The sequence below is a fragment of the Salmo trutta genome, chromosome 5 (genome assembly GCF_901001165.1).
Source record: "Salmo trutta chromosome 5, fSalTru1.1, whole genome shotgun sequence".
In the NCBI taxonomy this organism is placed as follows: domain Eukaryota; kingdom Metazoa; phylum Chordata; class Actinopteri; order Salmoniformes; family Salmonidae; genus Salmo; species Salmo trutta.
The window spans coordinates 47,750,573-47,774,600 of NC_042961.1; the positions used below are offsets into that span (position 1 = coordinate 47,750,573).

At 43.7% G+C, this 24,028-nt stretch overlaps 1 protein-coding gene across 3 annotated transcripts; it reads right to left on the reverse strand.

The window, feature by feature from the left end:
• Window positions 1-7,932: 7,932 nt before the first annotated feature.
• On the reverse strand, window positions 7,933-23,904 carry LOC115194309 (interleukin-13 receptor subunit alpha-2). 3 transcript variants are annotated; one of them, XM_029753928.1, is made up of 8 exons: window positions 23,453-23,904; window positions 16,852-16,951; window positions 11,212-11,387; window positions 10,839-10,972; window positions 10,126-10,270; window positions 9,207-9,309; window positions 8,981-9,062; window positions 7,933-8,625 (listed from the first exon to the last, which is right to left on the reverse strand). In XM_029753928.1, the coding sequence occupies exons 1-8, from the start codon at window positions 23,541-23,543 to the stop codon at window positions 8,596-8,598; spliced, it is 861 nt and encodes a 286-aa protein (XP_029609788.1). In that variant the 5' UTR covers window positions 23,544-23,904; the 3' UTR covers window positions 7,933-8,595. The 3 variants fall into 3 exon arrangements, with proteins under 3 accessions (XP_029609788.1, XP_029609787.1, XP_029609789.1); XM_029753927.1 differs by having other exon boundaries at window positions 7,933-8,762; window positions 23,453-23,794; XM_029753929.1 differs by lacking the exon at window positions 23,453-23,904 and adding an exon at window positions 18,083-18,103 and having other exon boundaries at window positions 7,933-8,762.
• Between the last annotated feature and the right edge of the window lie 124 nt (window positions 23,905-24,028).

Consider the following 24,028-nt stretch of genomic DNA (forward strand, 5'->3'; position numbering starts at 1 on the left):
GTCTGGACTTTGAATAGGCCATTACAAAACTTAAAATGTGTTGCTTTTTAACCATTGTCATGTTTTTTTATTTCACCTTTATTTAACCAGGTAGGCAAGTTGAGAACAAGTTCTCATTTACAATTGCGACCTGGCCAAGATAAAGCAAAGCAGTTCGACAACATACAAAAACACAGAGTTACACATGGAGTAAAACAACATACAATCAATGATGCAGTAGAAAAAAAACAAGACTATATACAATGTGAGCAAATGATGTGAGATAAGGGAGGTAAAGGCAAAAAAATGCCATGGTGGCAAAGTAAATAAAGTATGGCAAGAAAAACACTGGAATGGTAGATTTGTAGTTTGAAGAAAGTTAAAATATAAATAATATGGTGCAAAGGAGCAAAATAAATAAAATAAATAAATACAGTAGGGGAAGAGGTAGTAGTTTGGGCTAAATTAAAGATGGGCTATGTACAGGTGCAGAGATCTGTGAGCTGCTCTGACAGCTGGTGCTTAAAGCTAGTGAGGGAGATAAGTGTTTCCAGTTTTAGAGATTTTTGTAGTTCGTTCCAGTCATTGGCAGCTGAGAACTGGAAGGAGAGACGACCAAAGGAGGAGTTGGCTTTAGGGGTGACCAGAGAGATATACCTGCTGGAGCGCGTGCTACAGGTGGGTGCTGCTATGGTGACCAGTGAGCGGAGATAAGGGGGGACTTTACCTAGCAGGGTCTTGTAGATGACCTGGAGCCAATGTTGACTTGATTGTGTTTTTTGCGTCATTGTCTTGCTGCATGACTTAGCTGTGCTTCCGCTTCAGCTCACAGGCAGATGGCCTGCCATTCTCCCGTAAAATTCTTTGATACAGAGCATAATTCATGGTTCCTTCTATTAAGGCAAGGCATCCAGGTCCTGAGGCAGCAAAGTATCCCCAAACCATCACACTATCACTACCATGCTTGACCGTTGGTATGAGGTTCTTACTGTGGAATGCAGTGTTTGGTTTTCACCAGACATAATGTGACCCATCTCGTCCAAAAAGTTGACTCAAGTTTGCCAAAAAGCACCTGTAAGCACCTGGATGATCACCAACACTGCTCTGAGATGAGTCAAAACTATAACTTTTTGGACGACATAGGTCCCATTATGCCTGGCAAAAACCAAACACTGCATTCCACAAGAACCTTATACCAACGGTCAAGCATGGTGGTGGTGGAAGTGTAATTGGGTGTTGCATAACTTTGTTAACTAAATAAATAAAATACTTTTTTGGGGTTATTTTTAAACTCAGGTTGCCTTTATCTAATATTAGGTTTGGGTTGAAGATCTGATAACCTTCAGCACAAAAAAAAATATGCAAAAATAGAGAAAATCAGAAAGGGGGCAAAATACATTTTCACGGCACTATACATCACATATTATACTGTCTAATTAAGCTGTAAGGCACAAGAGACTTGTTTACGTGCTGCTGTGCGTTTTGTTGCTAACCTTACTTTGCTACCTGACAACTTTACGGTTTTTACTTTTTAATTACGTTTATCTTTTTAGTTTTTCCCTCACTCGACTTTTTTTCATTCAACTTTTTCACTCCGGACGCATTATCTGGACGTGGTTCGTCAGGACCTTCACCAGCCGAAGCTAAGTAGTAACATTAAAATGATGCCTTCTAATTGCAGTCGCTGTACTCAAAATATACAGGAGAAGGATCGCCTTAATGCGAGGATAGCTGTGCTGCAAGCCCAGCTTCAGACGCAATCGTTAGGCAAGGCTAATTTCAGTGTAGGAAAAGATGAAACAGAGTCTGTGCCACCAGTAAGTACAGATAGTAGTATAAATCCCCTCGCACGGTCCCCGCAGCCGGACAACTTTCTCATGGCTTCTGGAGGGAAATGCTGTAGGAATGCTCAACCGGTGTCGCTCATTCAGCCGACAGAAACGTTCAACAGTTCTCCCCATTAAGCAGCAAGTCGGAGTCAGAGGCCGAGCCTTCTCTTGTCTCTACTCCTCCCGTTACGGCGTCTGAGACGCCGAAGCCTCCCACCATTAGCTCTGACAAATTGAAAACCCTAGTCATTGGTGACTCCATTACCTGCAGTATTAGACTTAAAACAAATCATCCAGCGAACATACACTGTTTACCAGGGGGCAGGGCTACCGACGATAAGGCTAATGAAGATGGTGCTGGCTAAAGCTAAAACTGGCGAGTGTAGAGAGTATAGGGATATTGTTATCCACGATGTTTGGATGAAACAGTCAGAGGTCACCAAGCGCAACATAGCTTCAGTGTGTAAATCAGCTAGAAAGATGTGTCGGCGTCGAGTAATTGTCTCTGGCCTCCTCCCAGTTAGGGGGAGTGATGAGCTCTACAGCAGAGTCTCACAACTCAATCGCAGGTTGAAAACTGTTTTCTGTTTTCAAACTAAACATGGCGGTGTTCGCCTTAGCAGTCTCACTAGAATAAAGACCTCCTCCATTCCTGCCATTATTGAAAGAGATTGTGATACCTCACATCTCAAAATAGGGCTACTTAATGTTAGATCCCTCACTTCCAAGGCAGTTATAGTCAATGAACTAATCACCGATCATAATCTTGATGCGATTGGCCTGACTGGAACATGGCTTAAGCCTGATAAATTGACTGTGTTAAATGAGGCCTCACCTCCTGGTTACACTAGTGACCATATCCCCCGCGCATCCCGCAAAGGCGGAGTTGTTGCTAACATTTGTGATAGCATATTTCAATTTACAAAAAAAAACCCCGACATTTTCGTCTTTTGAGCTTCTAGTCATGAAATCTATGCAGCCTATTCAATCACTTTTTATAGCTACTGTTTACAGGCCTCCTGGGCCATATACAGCGTTCCTCACTGAGTTCCCTGAATTCCTATCGGACCTTGTAGTCATGGCAGATCATTTTCCAATTTTTGGTGACTTTAATATTCACATGTAAAAGTCCACAGACCCACTCCAAAAGGCTTTCGGAGACATCATCGACTCAGTGGGTTTTGTCCAACATGTCTCCGGACCTAATCATACACTTACTGCTAACCTACAAAGCATTACATGGGCTTGCTCCTACCTATCTTCACGATTTGGTCCTGCCGTACATACCTACACGTATGCTACGGTCACAAGACGCAGGCCTCATAACTGTCCCTAGAATTTCTAAGCAAACAGCTGGAGGCAGGGCTTTCTCCTATAGAGCTCAATTTTTATGGAATGGTCTGCCTACCCATGTGAGAGACGCAGACTCGGTCTCAACCTTTAAGTCTTTATTGAAGACTCATCTCTTCAGTAGGTCCTATGATTGAGTGTAGTCTGGCCCAGGAGTGTGAAGGTGAACGGAAAGGCACTGGAGCAACGAACAGCCCTTGCTGTCTCTGCCTGGCCGGTTCCCCTAATGCCACTGGGATTCTCTGCCTCTAACCCTATTACAGGGGCTGAGACACTGGCTTACTGGTGCTCTTCCATGCCGTCCCTTGGAGGTGTGCGTCACTTGAGTGGGTTGAGTTACTGATGTGGTCTTCCTGTCTGGGTTTGTGCCCCCCCTTGGGTTGTGCCGTGGCAGAGACCTTTGTAGGCTATACTCGGCCTTGTCTCAGGATGGTAAGTTGGTGGTTGAAGATATCCCTCTAGTGATGTGGGGGCTGTGCTTTGGCAAAGTGGGTGGGGTTATATCCTGCCTGTTTGGCCCTGTCCGGGGGTATCGTCGGATGGGGCCACAGTGTCTCCCGACCCCTCCTGTCTCAGCCTCCAGTATTTATGCTGCAGTTGTTTATGTGTCGGGGGGCTAGGGTCAGTTTGTTATATCTGGAGTATTTCTCCTGTCTTATACGGTGTCCTATGTGAATTTAAGTATGCTCTCTCTCTCTAGCTTTCATTCTTTCTCTCTCGCGGAGGACATGAGCCCTAGGACCATGCCTCAGGACTACCTGGCCTGATGACTCCTTTGTCCCCAGTCTACCTGGCCATGCTGCTGCTCCAGTTTCAACTGTTCTGCCTGCGGCTATGGAACCCTGACCTGTTCACCGGACGTGCTACCTGTCCCAGACCTGCAGTTTTCAACTCTCTAGAGACAGCAGGAGCAGTAGAGATACTCTGACTGATCGGCTATGAAAAGCCAACTGACATTTACTCCTGAGGTGCTGACCTGTTGCACCCTCGACAACCACTGTGATTATTATTATTTGACCCTGCTGGTCATCTATGAACATTTGGCCATGTTCTGTTACAATCTCCACCCGGCACAGCCAGAAGAGGATTGGCCATCCCTCATAGCCTGGTTCCTCTCTAGGTTTCTTCCTAGGTTCTGGCCTTTCTAGGGAGTTTTTCCTAGCCACCGTGCTTCTACACCTGCATTACTTGCTGTTTAGGGTTTTAGGCTGTTTCGGGTTTTAGGTTTCTGTACAGCACTTTGATATGTCAGCTGATGTAAGAAGGGCTTTATAAATACATTTGATTTGAGACAGTGCTGTATCATGAATACAGTCACATGTAACCTGGAATGACAGCACACTAACTGAAGTTTTGTTAATGAGATCTTTTTATTTTATTTTTTGCATCTTCTTGGATTAAAAAAATATAATATAAACTTTATTTAACTAGTTAAGTCAGTTAATAACAAATTCTTATTTACAATGATGGCCTTGGAACAGTGGGTTAACTGCCTTGTTCAGGGGCAGAACAACAGATTTTTACCTTCATCTCGGGAATTCGATCTGGCAGCCTTTCGGTTACTGGCCCAACACGCTAACCACTTGGCTACTTGGATATGTCCATGATAATGACTCTGCTCAGAAAAAGTTGTCTCGTCTCGGCACTGTTCACTCTATGTATGGTACTACAGAGATTGAAATTCAAATGTGAAACATTGTTTCCGAGGTCGGACAGGCAGAAAGCTAGGCTTATATTAACCCCCGCTGCACCAAACTAAATGCTAGGCTGGAAGCAAGGGGAAATAATGTGTGAGTTGAGATAAATAAAAGAGCTGATTCGGAAAGCAACATGAACATGATAGTCTTACTGAGGCGCAGTGATCATTTTCAGATGGAACTGATAGTAGGCATAGATTTGTCTGTAACGGCCAATACAGCACGACTTGGAATGCTGCTCGTCAAATCAGCATCCAGGATCCACATTTTATAATTATTATAATAAACTGGGTGGCTTGAGTCCTGAGTGCTGAGGTATCTCAGACCTTATACCACAGGTAAAATTACTTTTTACTGGTATAATTATGTTATTAACCAGTTTACAATAGCAACAAGGCACATTGGGGGTTTGAGGTATATGGCCAATATCCCACAGTTAATGACTGTATCCAAGCACTCCGTGTTGCGTCGCACTTAAGAACAGCTCTTAGCCATTGGCCATATACCACACCTCCTCAGGCCTTAGTGCTTAATTATATTATATGGATGGAACTACATATTCCAGGGAGCAATCCCTCTGTGAAAATTAAAAGGGGGGGTAGAACTTAGTTTATTCAGTTCTTTGTTGATTGGGATATTATTTGAACACATTAGATTGATTTTCATAAAACAGCTAAGAGTGCACTAGGCCTTTACTGACTTGCCCATTGCTTGCTCTGTCAGAATGTTTTTTAATTGCCAAGTGTACTTCAGAACAGATAAGTCTGAACATGTTCAGGGCCTCCTAAAAGTAATTGTTTTCATTTACATTTAATGACATAACATGGTGTAATTTCTGCCAAGGAAGAGTCTCTGCATGTATTTAGATTTGATGTGAATGATACCGGATGAGTGAGTGTGTGGAGATTAATTTCAACCAGGCATGTACAATTTTTTATTTTTTTAAACTGCACAAAATATTTCCTTGACATGCAAAACTCAAAATATACATTATACCACAGGAGGTCGTTTGCACCTTAATTGGGGAGGACGGGCTCGTGATAATGGCTGGAGTGGAATAGTATAAAATACATCAAAAATGGTTTCCATGTGTTTCATGCCATTATTATGAGCCGTCCTCCCCACAGCAGCCCCCACTACATTATACTGTACATTTTACAATCTACACATCTGTACCACCTATTCTACACATAGCTATTATGTACACGGAAGCTATCCCTTTAATAGCAAGAGATGTGGTAGATAAACTGCAGTAGGTTGACAAGCTAGCTCACATTGGCATATAGCCTCTTGCCTTTGATATGTGTCGTCTAGCACCTCTCACTACGAGATCATGTTATTGTAGCCTCCCTGTAATCAAATTCATTAAAGGAATACTCAAAAACGATATTTTAGTGTTGCGTTTTGCATCAAGAAAAGTTTTTGCTCTACTGAATGTGCTTTCTTGAAAAATGTCATTGCTGATACAGTGGGGCAAAAAAGTATTTAGTCAGCCACCAATTGTGCAAGTTCTCCCACTTAAAAAGATGAGAGGCCTGTAATTTTCATCATAGGTACACTTCAACTATGACAGACAAAATGAGAAAAAAAATCCAGAAAATCACATTGTAGGATTTTTTATGAATTTATTTGCAAATTATGGTGGAAAATAAGTATTTGGTCAATAACAAAAGTTTATCTCAATACTTTGTTATATACCCTTTGTTGGAAATGACCCTTGTCAAACGTTTTCTGTAAGTCTTCACAAGGTTTTCACACACTGTTGCTGGTATTTTGGCCCATTCCTCCATGCAGATCTCCTCTAGAGCAGTGATGTTTTGGGGCTGTCGCTGGGCAACACGGACTTTCAACTCCCTCCAAAGATTTTCTATGGGGTTGAGATCTGGAGACTGGCTAGGCCACTCCAGGACCTTGAAATGCTTCTTACGAAGCCACTCCTTCGTTGCCCGGGCGGTGTGTTTGGGATCATTGTCATGCTGAAAGACCCAGCCACGTTTCATCTTCAATGCCCTTGTTGATGGAAGGAGGTTTTCACTCAAAATCTCACAATACATGGCCCCATTCATTCTTTCCTTTACATGGATCAGTTGTCCTGGTCCCTTTGTAGAAAAACAGCCCCAAAGCATGATGTTTCCACCCCCATGCTTCACTGTAGGTATGGTGTTCTTTGGATGCAACTCAGCATTCTTTGTCCTCCAAACACGACGAGTTGAGTTTTTACCAAAAAGTTCTATTTTGGTTTCATCTGACCATATGACATTCTCCCAATCCTCTTCTGGATCATCCAAATGCTCTCTAGCAAACTTCAGACAGGCCTGGACATGTACTGGCTTAAGCAGGGGGACACGTCTGGCACTGCAGGATTTGAGTCCCTGGCGGCGTAGTGTGTTACTGTTGGTAGGCTTTGTTACTTTGGTCCCAGCTCTCTGCAGGTCATTCACTAGATCCCCCCGTGTGGTTCTGGGATTTTTGCTCACCGTTCTTGTGATCATTTTGACCCCACGGGGTGAGATCTTGCGTGGAGCCCCAGATCGAGGGAGATTATCAGTGGTCTTGTATGCCTTCCATTTCCTAATATTTGCTCCCACAGTTGATTTCGTCAAACCAAGCTGCTTACCTATTGCAGATTCAGTTTTCCCAGCCTGGTGCAGGTCTACAATTTTGTTTCTGGTGTCCTTTGACAGCTCTTTGGTCTTGGCCATAGTGGAGTTTGGAGTGCGACTGTTTGAGGTTGTGGACAGGTGTCTTTTATGCTGATAACAAGTTCAAACAGGTGCCATTAATACAGGTAACGAGTGGAGGACAGAGGAGCCTCTTAAAGAAGAAGTTACAGGTCTGTGAGAGCCAGAAATCTTGTTTGTTTGTAGGTGACCAAATACTTATTTTCCACCATAATTTGTAAATAAATTCATTAAAAATCCTACAATGTGATTTTCTGGATTTTCTTTTCTCATTTTGTCTGTCATAGTTGACGTGTACCTATGATGAAAATTACAGGCCTCTCATCTTTTTAAGTGGGAGAACTTGCACAATTGGTGGCTGACTAAATACTTTTTTGCCCCACTGTATATGCACTCTTTTTTTTGGGGGGGGGGGGGTGATTTTATTATGGTGAACTAATGGAGAAAATACAAAATCGTTTTTTAGTGTAGTATTCCTTTAAAGCGCCTGCCAAGATGTCTGGACTTTTATGGCACATATAGTAAACTCATTCCACAGATGATCCCTGGTTCCAGTCCTTCTTTGTAGGTGTCCCCTAAATCACTACATGATGAACAGGGTTGATCACTCATAAAGCCTGCAATGCTGCCTGGGCATATCTTTGGGCACTGCCTACTAATGTTCCATTTGGTCGAGGAGTGAGGGTTATGAGCCCAGCTCCCCCTCGTTTCCTGCACTGGCTTTCTGATAACACCTGACCTATGACCCCAAGCCGTGGGATGCAAGAGGTTCATGAGAACAGTTGTTAATATCTTCCTAAACAAACAGACACACACGTTACTCAGAACAATACAGGAGTCATCGCGTCAACACCTCAAAACAGTCCAGGGAAAAACCCAGGAAAAGGAGTCTATTCTCCACAGTCCATACTCCACACACTCTCCGTCTGTGTCCAACTTGTTAAAGTAGTCCATCGACTGCGGAGCTCCAAGTCCTGGCATTCTTCAGCAATGCAGTTGGGGTCCACCTTAACGTGGCTTGTTCTGAGTGTCGGTCAATGAAGTCATCTGGCTCCCAGGTCATATCGGATGTAGCTGTATCTGTCTGTACTGCAGTAATCACAACTGGGTCAGTGTGTAGTCTCTCAGGGGTCAGGCTGCATCATGAGAAGAGGAGGGTCTTTGTCTAGGATGATCTTACATTCTACCTCCTCCTCTACCGGGACATAGAGATTCCCTATGGTGCTCTGGAAGGCAGGGAATGAGGGGGAGTGTGTTAGTGTGTGTGTTAGTGTTTGTGTGTGTGAGGGTCATGGGGCAACGTGGATGAATTATAAAGAGGAAGTTCAATATCAGTATGTACTCTAAACGCTGAGCATTTCTAGTAAGTGAAGTCCTCTAACTTCAGCTAGCCCCTTACTGTTAGACCACTGCTAATAAGAAAAGAGGCTGTTGCTGTTCTCACCTTCCGTTCCTTATTGCTGTTCAGCATGTCCTTCAAAATCAAGGAGGGCTGTGGAATTTTGGGGAAAAGCTTCTCTCTGTGCCTGGAAAAGAACCAAAGAGGCCACAATGAAAACCCTAATCACCAAAATGTAAATTGCTTAAGTGAAAACACAAGATAGCATTCTCTTTAGACACCCCCCCCCCCCCCACTACAGAATCTAGACCCATGATGTAGGTTGACTTACTTCATGAAACAACAAAGAAACAGGATGATGAATAGGCCAACTGCAGCTGGAATGAGGATGGCAAATACAGTCATCGACCAATCAACATGAAGATCCTCCACACCTGAAAGGAACACAAGCAAAACGTCAGTGACTGGGTCTAATTCTAATCATGTCTATTAGATTAGAAGTCTATTACATTTAACCAACAGTCAATAGTACTCAATTCTATTTTAATGTCATATACTTAAGCAATAAGGCATGAGGGGGTGTGGTACATGGCCAACATACCACAGCTAAGGGATCTTACGCACGATGCAACGCGCCAACCCATCTTTTACGCTACTGCTACTCTCTGTTTATCATATATGCATAGTCACTTTAACCATACCTACATGTACATACTACCTCAATCAGCCCGACTAACTGGTGCCTGTATTTAGCCTCACTACTGTATATAGCCTTGCTACTGTTAATTTTTACTGTTGTTTTAATTTCTTTACTTACCCATTGTTCACCTAATACCTTTTTTTCCTTGTTGGTTAGAGCCTGTAAGTAAGCATTTCAATATAAGGTCTGTTGTATTCGGCGCACGTGACAAATAAACTTTGATTTGCCTGGATACAGCCTTTAGCATATTGGCCATATACCACAAACCCCCCAAGGTGCATTATTGTTATTATAAACTGTTTACCAACGTAATTAGAGGAATAAAAATACATGTTTTGTCATTCCCGTGGTATATGGTCTGATCAGCATTCAGGGCTCGAACCACCCAGTTTATAATATTTTCATAGACTAATGGTATAATATACACTTTTTATTCATCCTCCATTCTATTTGATACAGGGAAAGTTTAAACTATTTCAATGTTAATATAATTATATCACTGACTGTGTCCTGACAGAGAGAGCGTGGAGAAAGAAAGTGGAGTATGTACCATAAAGTTCAACATCGCTCCAGTCGCTCGCTCCTGCGCCACATGACTTCTTATAGACTGCTTTAACCTGGACTCTGTATTGGCATCTCAGGTCGTACGGCACGTACACAGCTACATTATCATATTCGTATTGTATCTCCTTACTCTGGAGGAAACACACACACAACATTGACTGGAACTCCGATAACGGTACCATTTCACTAAAACATGCAAGGATACGTGCGTGCGCACACACACACACACACACACACACACACGGCCCTTTATGTCCGTAAAAGCAGTGTAAACACGTTCCAGTGACTAAAGCTGTATTTTTATTGGTGTAATTCAGATAAGTAGCCCATCTCATGGTGACAATACCAGAATGCCCAACCCTTCATCTGACCTATATACTGTCTGTAGCCAGATGAACAAATAAACTCAGGCCTCGTTATCGGTTAATAAATTATTCAGCATTATCACATCCACAGGTTTTGAACATCAGGTCTCTGTTGCAAAATAGATTTGAGCTCAGTGAGACTAATCTGTCCAACAATGGCCGAGTGAACCATAAATAACCAAGGTTAAATTAAATATGAAACTATTGAAAACTCTTCCGGGAAGTGCAACAGAAGAAAACATCGGCAATTACCAGTTTGTCATTGTAAATAAGAATTTGTTCAGAACTAGCTTGCTTGGATAAATAAAAGTTTATACACACATCCATGGCTTACCAGAGACTCTTGACACTTGCTGTAGTTTAAGATGTAAACCCAGCAGCGGTGAGCGGCTAAGTCCGGAGGGTCCCAGCTCAGAATGAGATCCTTCCCTTCCTCTGTGATCTTAACCCTAGGAGCCGGGGGCTTGACTGAAGAGAATCGGACATACAGTAGACCATTAGATAAATGAGAGTATTGGTAATATCAACAATATTGAATATTACTTGAGTTGGGTAAGTATCAAGTAATTACTGATTAGTTGGTATACCTTGATAAATAGTTTTAGAATTCAAAGAAAATATAATTTTTTTGAATGGTTTTCAGGTCATACTATGAGGATATATCGCAAACATGTATTTTTAATTGTTAAAAAAGTAGTTATTCTTACCATAATGTACAGGACACACCCGGAAGGTTTTCTGTACAGACAAACCATTGAGAGTCCCATTGAAGTGGAAGTAGACATCATGTTCAAGGAAGTCTCCTCTCAGGCAACATCCTGTCTTCTCACCAGCTCTGTCCTTGTGGTCACTGCATGCTGTTTTGTGGGATTCACCAGGGTACCTGAAACATTAGGGATGAGAATCTGTCACTGCTCAGCTCAACTGACACTTACATCTAGGTTGGGCTCAGTGCCATTGCTTGTCAGTTGAATTGATAGATGAACCTTTGCACTCCTGAAGCTTAATGACGTCTAAGATGATGGTAGGATGTGTAGGATGAAACAAAATATGAAGTAAATTGGTAGAAGAAGCCTTGGCAAAGGTCTCTAGGCCTATGTGACCATTGGCAATTCATGTTTCACCTGCAAATATTCAGTGTGCCAGGAGTTATTTTACCAGTTCAGTCTGCAGTGGCATGTACTAATGGATGCCAAGAGAAGCAAGGCTTCCCCCCAAAAAATTTACCAATAAAAAAAAATATATATTATTTAATCTCTTTGGGTTTCATAATTGTCCTTCAATTCACAAGAGGCTGAATGTACACTACATGACCAAAAGTATGTGTACGCCTTCAATTCACAAGAGGCTGAATGTACACTACATGACCAAAAGTATGTGTACGCCTTCTTGTCAAACATCTAATTTCAAAATCATGTGCATTAATATGGAGATCTGGGAAGGCTTTCCACTAGATGTTGGAACATTGCTGCAGGGACTTGCTTCTATTCAGCCACAAGAGCATTAGTGAGGTAGGGCACTGATGTTGGGCGATTAGACCTGGCTCGCAGTCGGCATTCCAATTCATCCAAAAGTTGTTTGATGAGGTTAAGGTCAGGGCTCTGTGCAGGCCAGTCAAGTTCTTCCACACCTATCTCGACAAACCATTTTGTATGGACCTCGCCTTGTGCACAGGGGCATTGTCATGCTGAAACAGGAAAGGGCCTTCCCCAAACTGTTCCCACAAAGTTGGAAGCACAGAATAATCTAGAAAGTAATTGAATGCTTTAGAGTTAAGATTTCCCTTCACTGGAATTAAGGGGATAGTCCAAACTTTACAGTTGGCACTATGCATTCGGGCAAGTAGTGTTCTCCTGGCATCCGCCAAACCCAGATTAGTTTGTCGGAATGCCAGATGGTGAAGCGTGATTCATCACTCCAGAGAAAGCGTTTCCACTGCTCCAGAGTCCAATTGCGGTGAGCTTTACACCACTCCAGCCGACGCTTGGCATTTGCGCATGGTGATCTTAGGCTTGTGTGCGGCTGCTCGTCCACGGAAACCCATTTCATGAAGCTCCAGATTAACAGTTATTGTGCTGACGTTGCTTCCAGAAGCAGTTTGGAACTCGGCAGTAAGTGTTGCAACCGAGGACAGATGATTTTTACGTGCTACACGCTTCAGCACTCGGTGTTCCCGTTCTGTGAGCTTGCATGGCCTTCCACTTAGGGGTTGAGCCATTGTTGCTGCTAGACGTTTCCACTCCTCAATAATATCACTTCTAGTTGACCGGGGCAGCTCTAGCAGGGCAGAAATTTGACATACTGTCTTGTTGGAAAGGTGGCATCCTACGACGGTGCCATGTTGAAAAATCACTGAGCTCTTCAGCAAGGCTATTCTACAATGTTTGTCTCTGGCGATCGCATGGCTGTCTGCTCGATTTTATACACCTGTCAGCAATGGGTGTGGCTGAAATAGCCGAATCCACTAATTTGAAGGGGTGTCCACATACACTATATACACAAAAGTATCTCACCAGAGAAAGCGAGCAAAATAGCACCCCTATGTCTCTATGTTTAGGCCATCTATCTGATGCTGTCTGGTCCAAAAGTGTCACGTTCTGACCAGTAAAAGGGGTTATTTGTTATTGTAGTTTGGTCAGGACGTGGCAGGGGTGTGTTTGTTTTGTGTTGTCGTTTTTTTGGGGGTATTGTTCTATGTTTTGTATTTCTATGTTCGTATTTCTAGTATTTCTATTTCTATGTTAGTTTTGGGAACGACCTCCAATTGGAAGCAGCTGGTTGTCGTTGCTTCTAATTGGAGGCCATATTTATATGGGTTTATTTTCTCTTGTGTTGGTGGGTGGTTGTTCCGTGTATAGCCTAGTAGCCTTACAGGACTGTTTCGTCGTTGTTTTGTTATTTTTATGTTCATGTTTTTCCCTAAAATAAAAAGGAAGATGAGTATACACATTCCCGCTGCGTTTTGGTCTTCTCCATATGACAAAAAGAGAATGACATTTTTGCTGCACGTAGCATTGAATGCAAGGGAAGCCAGCGAGCATTTGGCCTCCCTTGATAAAAATTATATAAAATAATAGCCAATCAGCGTTGAGCTAAACTGAGTGACCAACTGTGAATGGTCCTGGCACACCAAAACACGGGTGACAAGGGAAACCAGTTTTTATTTGGCATCACTCCTATCAAATCGCATTGAGAGCATACGTCATTAACAGAAACAACTTGAATTGTTGCATCTCGTTGTGTTGTTGTCCTCCGGTGGCTAGCTAAAATGGTCTCTTTCTTAAATTAGCCATGGATGGAGATAGCGATTTGGACTTGTTTTTACTTAATTCTCAATGATTATAACGGCGATTCTGATCCAACCATACATTTTGAACTTCCATCGTCTGATCCAATTTATCTAGATGTAGAAGGCTAACGTTGAATTTTGGCCCATTCCTCCTGACAGAGCTGGTGTAACCAAGTCAGTTTTGTAGGCCTCCTTGCTCGAACACGCCTTTTCATTTTTTCACATTTTCTATTGGATTGAGTTCAGGGCTTTGTGATGGCCACTCCAATACATTGAATTTGTTGTCCTTAAGCCATTTTGCCACAACTTTGGAAGTATGCTTGGGGTCATTGTCCATTTGGAAGACCCATTTGGGACCAAGCTTTAACTTCCAGACTGATGTCTTGAGATATTGCTTCAATATATCCACAGAATTGTCCTACCTCATGAAGCCATCTATTTTGTGACGTGGACCAATCCCTCCTGCAGCAAAGCACCCCCACAACATGATGCTGCCACCTCCGTGCTTCACGGTTGGGATGGTGTTCTTCGGCTTGCAAGCCTCCCCATTTTTCCTACAAACATAACAATGGTCATTATGGCCAAACAGTTCTATTTTTGTTTCATTAGACCAGAGAACATTTCTCCAAAAAGTACGATCTTTGTCCCCATGTGCAGTTGCAAACCGTAGTCTGGCTTTTTTTAATGGTGGTTTTGGAGCAGTGTTTTCTTCCTTGCTGAGCGGCCTTTCAGGTTTTGTCGATATAGGACTTGTTTTACTGTGGATATAGACACTTTTGTAGCTGTTTCTTCCAGCATCTTCGCAAGGTCCTTTGCTGTTGTTCTGGGATTGATTTGCACCAAAGTACGTTCATCTCTAGGAGACAGAATGCATCTCCTTCCTGAGCGGTATGACGGCTGCGTGGTCCCATGGTGTTTATACTTGCGTACTATTGTTTGTACAGATGAACGTGGTACCTTCAGGCATTTGGAAATTGCTCCCAAGGATGAACCAGATGTGTGGTCTAAAAAAAAAATCTGAGGTCTAGGCTGATTTATTTAGATTTGTGTTGTGGAAAATATTGAGTCAAATATTTGCACATACCGGAACTTGTAGATTCAGTCAGACTTTATTACAATGTAACAGAGCTGAGCAATTCCATGGAACAGCTGAACAGCTTATCACAGAGCCCTGCCTTTATAGTATTCTGTCTTTGCATAACATATAGAGTCCCCTCCCTCTATATGAAAATAACTCTCCTTGACCTTTCTCCGCCATTATCTTGCCGTCTCAGTTTTTGCTTGTTAACACCCACATCTGACAGCTGTCTAAGTTATAATGGTGGCAGGGCCCTGATCATATATGTTCCATTCCTTATATGGCCATTCTGTCTCAGCACATCAAAGTGGACAGTCTAGATACTGCAAATAATGGAAATGTGATCATTGTCATGAGTTTTGCTCCCACACAAGCAAAAAGAGGCACTGAGTTTGAAGGTAGGCCTTGAAATACATCCACAGGTACACCTCCAATTGACTCAAATTATATCAATTAGCCTATCAGAAGCTTCTAAAGCCATGACATCATTTTCTGCAATTTTCCAAGCTGTTTAAAGGCACAGTCAACTTAGTGCATGTAAACTTCTGACCCACTGGAATTGTGATACAGTGAAATAATCTGTCTGTAAACAATTGTTGGAAAATCTACTTGTGTCATGCACCAAGTAGATGTCCTAACCGACTTGCCAAAACTATAGTTTGTTAACAAGAAATTTGTTGAGTGGTTAAAAAACGAGTTTTAATGACACCAGCCTAAGTGTATGTAAACTTCCGACTTCAACTGTATATAGGGGCGCAACTTTCACTGTCCCCCCCAGTTTTGTCATCGGAATGTGTAACAAAACGAGGCAACAATGTGCTTTAGGACCATGCGGACATCTCCGAGCGGTTGGGTGGGCTGTTTGGAGTGTTTATCCGACTGGATAAAAAAAATATTCCCCCCTCTTCTAAAACCAAAGTTGCGCCTCTGCATGCATCCAGCATGACAATGCCACCAGCCATACTGCTCGTTCTGTGCGTGATTTCCTGCAAGACAGGAATGTCAGTGTTCTGCCATGGCCAGCGAAGAGCCCGGATCTCAATCCCATTGAGCACGTCTGGGACCTGTTGGATCGGAGGGTGAGGGCTCGGGCCATTCCCCCCAGAAATGTCCGGGAACTTGTAGGTGCCTTAGTGAAAGAGTGGGGTAACATCTCACAGCAAGAACTGGCAAATCTGGTGCAGTCCATGAGGAGGAGATGCACTGCAGTACTTAATGCAGCTGGTGGCCACACCAGATACTGACTGTTACTTTAGATTTTGACCCCCCCCCCTGTTCAGGGACACATTCAATTTCTGTTAGTCACATGTCTGTGGAAGTTGTTCAGTTTTTGTCTCAGTTTTTGAATCTTGCTATGTATGTCACGACTTCTGCCGAAGTCGATGCCTCTCCTTGTTCGGGTGGTGCTCGGCGGTCAACATCATTGATCCATTTTTCATTGGTTTTGTCTTGTCTTTCTACACACCTGATTCCAATCCCATTCATTACATGTTGTATATTTAACCCTCTGTTTCCCCTCATGTCCTTGTCGGAGATTGTTTGTGGTTATGTGTTTGTGTATTTTGTACTGGTGAGCGACAGGTTATTTTACCCATGTTATTTTTTATGTACGTTGGTTTTTGGAGTTTGTTTTATCTAAATTAAAATACTCCAGTTACACCAAGTTGGTTTCTCCTGCGCCTGACTTCCCTGCCACCTACACACACACGACAATGACAGTGTACATACAAATATTTACACATGCTAAGTTTGCCGAAAATAAACGCAGTTGACAGTGAGAGGACGTTTCTTTTTTTGATGAGTTTATATAATGGTTGCAAGGCATATAAACTATCAGGTTATAGAGAACACAATTATCACAACACAAGGGTTGTAATATTTTTTTCTGGCTTCCCCAGTGATTTAACCCACACACCTTTACGGTCAGTCTGTTGCTTTGGGTAGGGAGTGATTAGGAATTTGAAGTAAAATAGTTCTCACCAGTAGTAGAGCTGGAGGTCATCTGCAGTCTGATTGGCTGGAAGCCAGCTGCAGTTCATGGCCTTAGAGGAGTAGAGGGAACACTGGAAGTTCTCCAACTCTGAGAGAGCAAAACAAAAACATTGCCATGAGTCTAGACTACAAAAATAGAATTTGACAAAGACTGATGCGGATCTGAATGTTGTCCTGATTATTCTTTCAAACATTAATCATTTCAATACTCAAATGTCCATTTGAAATTCGTAAAACAAGATTAATAGCAGCACATTGTTTGTATTGTAGACTGTGTCCTTATCGACTGCTGGATGAAGTTCAGAGGAGTTCACTAATCCCATTTCATAAAGGGGCCTATCCTAATTTCCACGGGAGAAGTGAAAACTCTAAGTTAGAATTCGCCCCACAGTGATTGTTACCTACCTGTGGGTTTAGCGATAGATGCGGACAAGTTTGCTTAAAGTTCTCTCTGCAGTTTATGGGGTTTGTTGTTTGCACCATAACAATATTTTTGGTTATTACATTTACGTCATTTAGCAGACGCTCTTATCCAGAGCGACTTACAAATTGGTGCATTCACCTTATGATATCCAGTGGAACAACCACTTTACAATAGTACATCTAGATATTTTTTTTGGGGGGGGGGGGGGGTTAGAAGGATTACTTTATCCTATCCCAGGTATTCCTTATAGAGGTGGGGTTTCAGGTGTCTCCGGAAGGTGGTGATTGACTCCGCTGTCCTGGCGTCATGAGGGAGCTTGTTCCACCATTGGGGTGCCAGAGCAGCAAACAGTTTTGACTGGGCTGAGCGGGAACTGTGCTTCCGCAGAGGTAGGGAGGCGAGCAGGCCAGAGGTGGATGAATGCAGTGCCCTTCTTTGGGTGTAGGGACTGATCAGAGCCTGAAGGTACGGAGGTGCCGTTCCCCTCACAGCTCCGTAGGCAAGCACCATGGTCTTGTAGCAGATGCGAGCTTCAACTGGAAGCCAGTGGAGTGTGCGGAGGAGCGGGGTGACGTGAGAGAACTTGGGAAGGTTGAACACCAGACGGGCTGCGGCGTTCTGGATGAGTTGTAGGGGTTTAATGGCTCAGGCAGGGCACCCTGCCAGCAGCGAGTTGCAGTAATCCAGACGGGAGATGACAAGTGCCTGGATTAGGACCTGCGCCGCTTCCTGTGTAAGGCAGGGTCGTACTCTGCGAATGTTGTAAAGCATGAACAAACAGGATCGGGTCACCACCTTGATGTTAGCGAAGAACGACAGGGTGTTGTCCAGGGTCACACGCCAAGGCTCTTAGCACTCTGGGAGGAGGACACAATGGAGTTGTCAACCGTGATGGCGAGATCATGGAACAGGCAGTCCTTCCCCGGGAGGAAGAGCAGCTCCGTCTTGCCGAGGTTCAGCTTGAGGTGGTGAACCGTCATCCACACTGATATGTCTGCCAGACATGCAGAGATGCGATTCGCCACCTGGTTATCAGAAGGGGGAAAGGAGAAGATTAATTGTGTGTCGTCTGCGTAGCAATGATAGGAGAGACCGTGTGAGGATATGACAGAGCCAAGTGACTTGGTGTATAGCGAGAATAGGAGAGGGCCTAGAACTGAGCCATGGGGGACACCAATGGTGAGAGCACGTGGTGCGGAGACGAATTCTCGCCACGCCACCTGGTAGGAGCGACCTGTCAGGTAGGACGCAATCCAAGAGTGAGCCGCGCCGGAGATGCCCAACTCGGAGAGGGTGCAGAGGAGGATCTGATGGTTCACAGTATCAAAGGCAGCAGATAGGTCTAGAAGGATGAGAGCAGAGGAGAGTTAGCTTTAGCAGTGCGGAGAGCCTCCGTAACAGAGAGAAGAGCAGTCTCAGTTGTATGACCAGTCTTGAAACCTGACTGATTTGGATCAAGAAGGTAATTCTGAGAGAGATAGCAAGAGAGCTGGCCAAGGACGGCACGCTCAAGAGTTTTGGAGAGAAAAGAAAGAAGGGATACTGGTCTGTAGTTGTTGACATCAGAGGGATCGAGTGTAGGTTTTTTGAGAAGGGGTGCAACTCTCGCTCTCTTGAAGACGGAAGGGACGTAGCCAGCGGTCAAGGATGAGTTGATGAGCGAGGTGAGGTAGGGGAGAAGGTCTCCGGAAATGGTCTGGAGAAGAGAGGAGGGGATAGGGTCAAGCGGGCAGGTTGTTGGGCGGCCGGCCGTCACAAGTCGCAAGATTTCATCTGGACAGAGAGGGGAGAAAGAGGTCAAAGCATAGGGTAGGGCAACGTGAGCAGGACCAGCGGTGTCGTTTGACTTAACAAACGAGGATCGAATGTCGTCAACCTTCTTTTCAAAATGGTTGACAAAGTCATCCGCAGAGAGGGAGGGGGGGGGGGGGCGAGGAGGATTCAGGAGGGAGGAGGTGGTGGCAAAGAGCTTCCTAGGGTTAGAGCCAGATGCTTGGAATTTAGAGTGGTAGAAAGTGGCTATAGCAGCAGAAACAGAGGAACAAAATGTAGAGAGGAGGGAGTGAAAAGATGCCAGGTCCACAGGGAGGCTAGTTTCCTCCATTTCCGCTTGGCTGCCCGGAGCCCTGTTCTGTGAGCTCACAATGAGTCGTCAAGTCACGGAGCAGGAGGGGAGGACCGTGCCGGCCGGGAGGATAGGGGCCATAGAGAGTCAAAGGATGCAGAATGGGAGGAGAGGAGGGTTGAGGAAGCAGAATCAGGAGATTGGTTGGAGAAGGATTGAGCAGAGGGAAGAGATGATAGGATGGAAGAGGAGAGAGTAGCAGGAGAGAGAGAGAGCGAAGGTTGCGACGGCGCAATACCATCTGAGTAGGGGCAGAGTGAGTAGTGTTGGAGGAAAGCGAGAGGGAAAAGGATAGAAGGTAGTGGTCGGAGACTTGGAGGGGAGTTGCAGTGAGATTAGTAGAAGAACAGCATCTAGTAAAGATGAGGTCACAAGCGTATTGCCTGCCTTGTGAGTAGGGGGGGACGGTGAGAGGGTGAGGTCAAAAGAGGAGAGGAGTGGAAAGAAGGAGGCAGAGAGAAATGAGTCAAAGGTAGACGTAGGGAGGTTAAAGTCACCCAGAACTGTGAGAGGTGAGCCATCCTCTGGAAAGGAACTTATCAAGGCGTCAAGCTCATTGATGAACTCTCCAAGGGAACCTGGAGGGCGATATGGAAAATATATTTCACAGCGGTTTGATGGCAATGATTTTCTACACTATGCTTTGCCTGTTTTGACATAATTCACCTAATTTCAGTTTATATTAGAATTTTAGCATCCAGGAAATAGTGGAGCGATTTCTGCATAGCGCACCTTTAATTGTGATTTATCAGGGGGTGCTACAGCACCCTCTGCACCCCTACTTCCCGTGGATATGCACACAATAAGCACAATTATTATGCTTTATAATTAGGCTACATCAAAAAATAATCAGGTCTGTCAAATGATTAATATCGTTAATCGCAGGATTTGCTTCTGAATTTGTTCAAATTCAGGCTGTATCACATCTGGTAGTGATTGGGAGGCCCATAGGGCAGCACACAATTGACTTAGCGTCGTCCAGGTTTGGCCGGGGTAGGCCGTCATTGTAAATAAGAATTTGAACTTAACCGACTTGCCTAGTTAAATAAAGAATAAATTAAGATGTAATTAAAAAAAAAAATTATACAAAAAAACAGAGCAAGTATATTGAAGTCTTGATTTTGTCTAAAGTAAGCAAAATGTGGTAAATTGAAAAAGCACACTTTAACCTCAATGTCAACTTGTTTTTACTTTAAATAGTTTTTAGCTGTAGCTATAGATTATGTATTTAGGATGTTTTCTGTGTATTTTGAACGCTTTCAAACACTGCAATAATCACGACAAAAATGTTTTGTGCAAAAAGTTAACTGATTCTCTACAACAACCCTAAAATTAACATACCTAATCATATTAGGCTATGTCCAGTGGTGGGAAAAAGTATCGAACTGTGATACTTGAGCAAAAGTACACACACACACACACACACACACCCCATAATAGAAATGTACTCAAGTAAAAGTCACCCAGTAAAATAGTACTTGAGTAAAAGTCTAAAAGTGTTTGGTTCTAAGTATATTTAAGTATCAGAATTAAATGTAATTTAAGTATCAAAAGTATAAATCATTTCAAATTCCTTATATTAAGCAAAGCAGATGGCATAATTTTCTTGTTAAAAAATGTATGGATAGCCAAGGGCAGACTCCAACACTCAGACATCATTTACAAATACAGGCAACATCCGCATTGAGCTAAAGGCTAGAGCTGCCGCTTTCAAACAGGTGGGACTCTTACCCCGGAAGCTTATAAGAAATCCCGCTATGCCCTCCGACGAACCATCAAACAGGCAAAGCGTCAATACAAAGGGAAGCACAGCCGAGAGCTGCCCAGTGACACGAGCCTACCAGAGGAGCTAAACTATTTCTATGCTTGCTTCGAGGCAAATAACTCTGAAACATGCATGAGAGCACCAACTATTCAGGGAGACTGTGTGATTTTTTTTCCGCAGTTGATGTGAGTAAGACGGGTTTTCACCCTGAGAGTAACGGGCAGGTGGAGAGAGTTAACCAGGAGGTGGGTAGGTTTCTGAGGTCTTATTGCCAGGACCGGCCGGGGAAGTGGGCGGAGTTTGTGCCCTGGGCAGAGATGGCTCAGAACTCGCTCCGCCACTCCTCCACTAACCTCTCTCCCTTTCAGTGTGTGTTTGGGTATCAGCCGGTTCTGGCCCCTTGGCATCAGAGTCAGACCGAGGCTCCTGCGGTGGACGACTGGTTCCGGCGCGCGGAGGAAACCTGGGACGCTGCTCATGTCCGCCTTCAGCAAGCCGTGCGGCACTAGAAAGTGGGCGCAGACCGTCGCCGCAGTGAGGCCCCGGTGTTCGCACCAGAGGACAGGGTCTGGCTCTCGACCAGAAACCTGCCCCTCCGCCTGCCCTGCCGGAAGCTGGGTCCGCGGTTTGTGGGGCCATTTAAAGTCCTGAGGAGAGTGAACGAGGTATGTTATAGGTTAAAGCTCCCTTCCTATTACCGCATTAACCCCTCGTTCCATGTGTCTCTCCTCAGGCCGGTGATGGCTGGCCCGCTCCAAGAGGCTGAGGTGCGGGAGGTTCCTCTGCCCCCTCTGGACATTTTCGGGGGCCCCGGCGTACTCCGTTTGATCTATCCTGGATTCGAGACGTCGGGCAAGGGGTCTTCAGTACCTCGTGGACTGGGAGGGGTACGGTCCGGAGGAGAGATGCTGGGTTCCGGTGGAGGATGTGTTAGATCCTTCCCTGCTTCGAGAGTTCCATCGTCTCCATCTGGATCGCCCTGTACCTCGTCCCCTGGGTCGTCCCCGAGGCCGGAGTCGACGCGCTGCTGGGGGGGTACTGTCACGACTTCTGCCGAAGTCGATGCCCCTCCTTGCTCGGGTGGTGCTCGGCGGTCGACGTCACCGGTCTTCTAGCCATCATTGATCAGTTTTTCATTTTCCATTGGTTTTGTTTTGTCTTCCTACACACCTGTTTCCAATCCAATTAATCATGTGGTGTATTTAACCCTCTGTTTCCCCTCATGTCCTTGTCGGTGATTGTTTGTGATTTTATGTTACGTGGGTTTGTGTATCGGTGTGCGACAGGTATACTTTACCCATGTTATTTTGTACTTTGGTTTTGGAGTTTTTTTAAATTAAATACTCCAGATTAACCAATTCGGTTTCTCCTGCGCCTGACTTCCCTGCCACCCTCATACACTAATATGACACTTAGTGTATAAACTTCTGACCCACTGGAATTGTGATACAGTGAATTATAAGTGAAATAATCTGTCTGTAAACAATTGTTGGAAAAATTACTTGTGTCATGCACAAAGTAGTTGTCCTCACCGACTTGCCAAAACTATAGTTAACAAATTTGTGGAGTGGTTGAAAAACTAGTTTTAATGACTCCAACCTAAGTGTATGTAAACTTCAACTGTATATATATATATATATATATATATATATATATATATATATATATATATATATATATATATATATATATATATATATATATATATATAAATAAAACTAACTGCATTGTTGGTTAGGGGTTCGTAAGTAAGCATAGCACTGTAAGGTCTACACCTGTGACAAATAAAATATTTGATTTGAAATTATGCATTCGTGTTCAGTGATAAGTGCTTGAAGTGGACCATTTTCCTGTCCTGCGTAGCATTCAAAATGTAATGAGTACCTTTGGGTGACAGGGAAAATGTAGTGTAAAAAGTACATTATTTTCTTTAGGAATGTAGTGAAGTAAAAGTTGTACATTTTTTTTATAAAGTACAGATACCCCAAAATACTACTTAAGTAAAAATACTTTAAAGTACTACACACCACTGGCTTTGTCCATGTCAAATGAACAAAATATATTTTAATGGATGCAGAATTTACATTGGATCCAACATGCACTTTCATTAAAACAGAGAATTAAAAAACATGAACTTCACAGTCGCTGACGTCGGTTTCAGGAAATGAACATGGAATTCCACCTTTCCAAACAAGGTTAGGCTTACCTACCGAGAATGACCAAACTGGTTACACATATGACTATTAAAGATCGGGAAAAGTAAACGCATACATACCTTTCTCAACTGCAACCTCTGGAGTGATCAAAGGAATAAAGTATTGTAGAACCAAGATAAATTCCATATGTTTCAAAATCATGTTGTCCATTGCGTAATTCTGATGGAGTGCACCTCCTCAAAACTCGCACTGAATTCCAAAGGTAAGTTTACCAGAATTGTCGAGCAGTTGTCCTAACTGAGAAAACAATACATGTGCCTCACGTTCAGATAAACATAAAACAAAAGCAAACACAGGATTTACTCCAGCGAGCGAGTTATTATTCCATGTCGTGTGACAGTGTGCGTCTATTATGCAGCGGACTGGCAAATTGGGCGGAGTTTGCATGCATGGAGTATTCAACTGTTACCCTACGAGGTCCGGAGCCTGCTGGTTTTCTATTATACCTGATAATTAATTGCACAAACCTGGTGTGCCAGGTCTGAATCAATCTCTAATTAGAGGAATTCATAAACATAAGCAGTGGAGCTGGCTTCGAGGTCCAGAGTTGAGCTTGAGGGAAATAGAGCCATACTGTAGCTCAATGTTAGGCCTACTAGAGTACAGGACAGTAGGATTTGTCGTCATCAATTTGA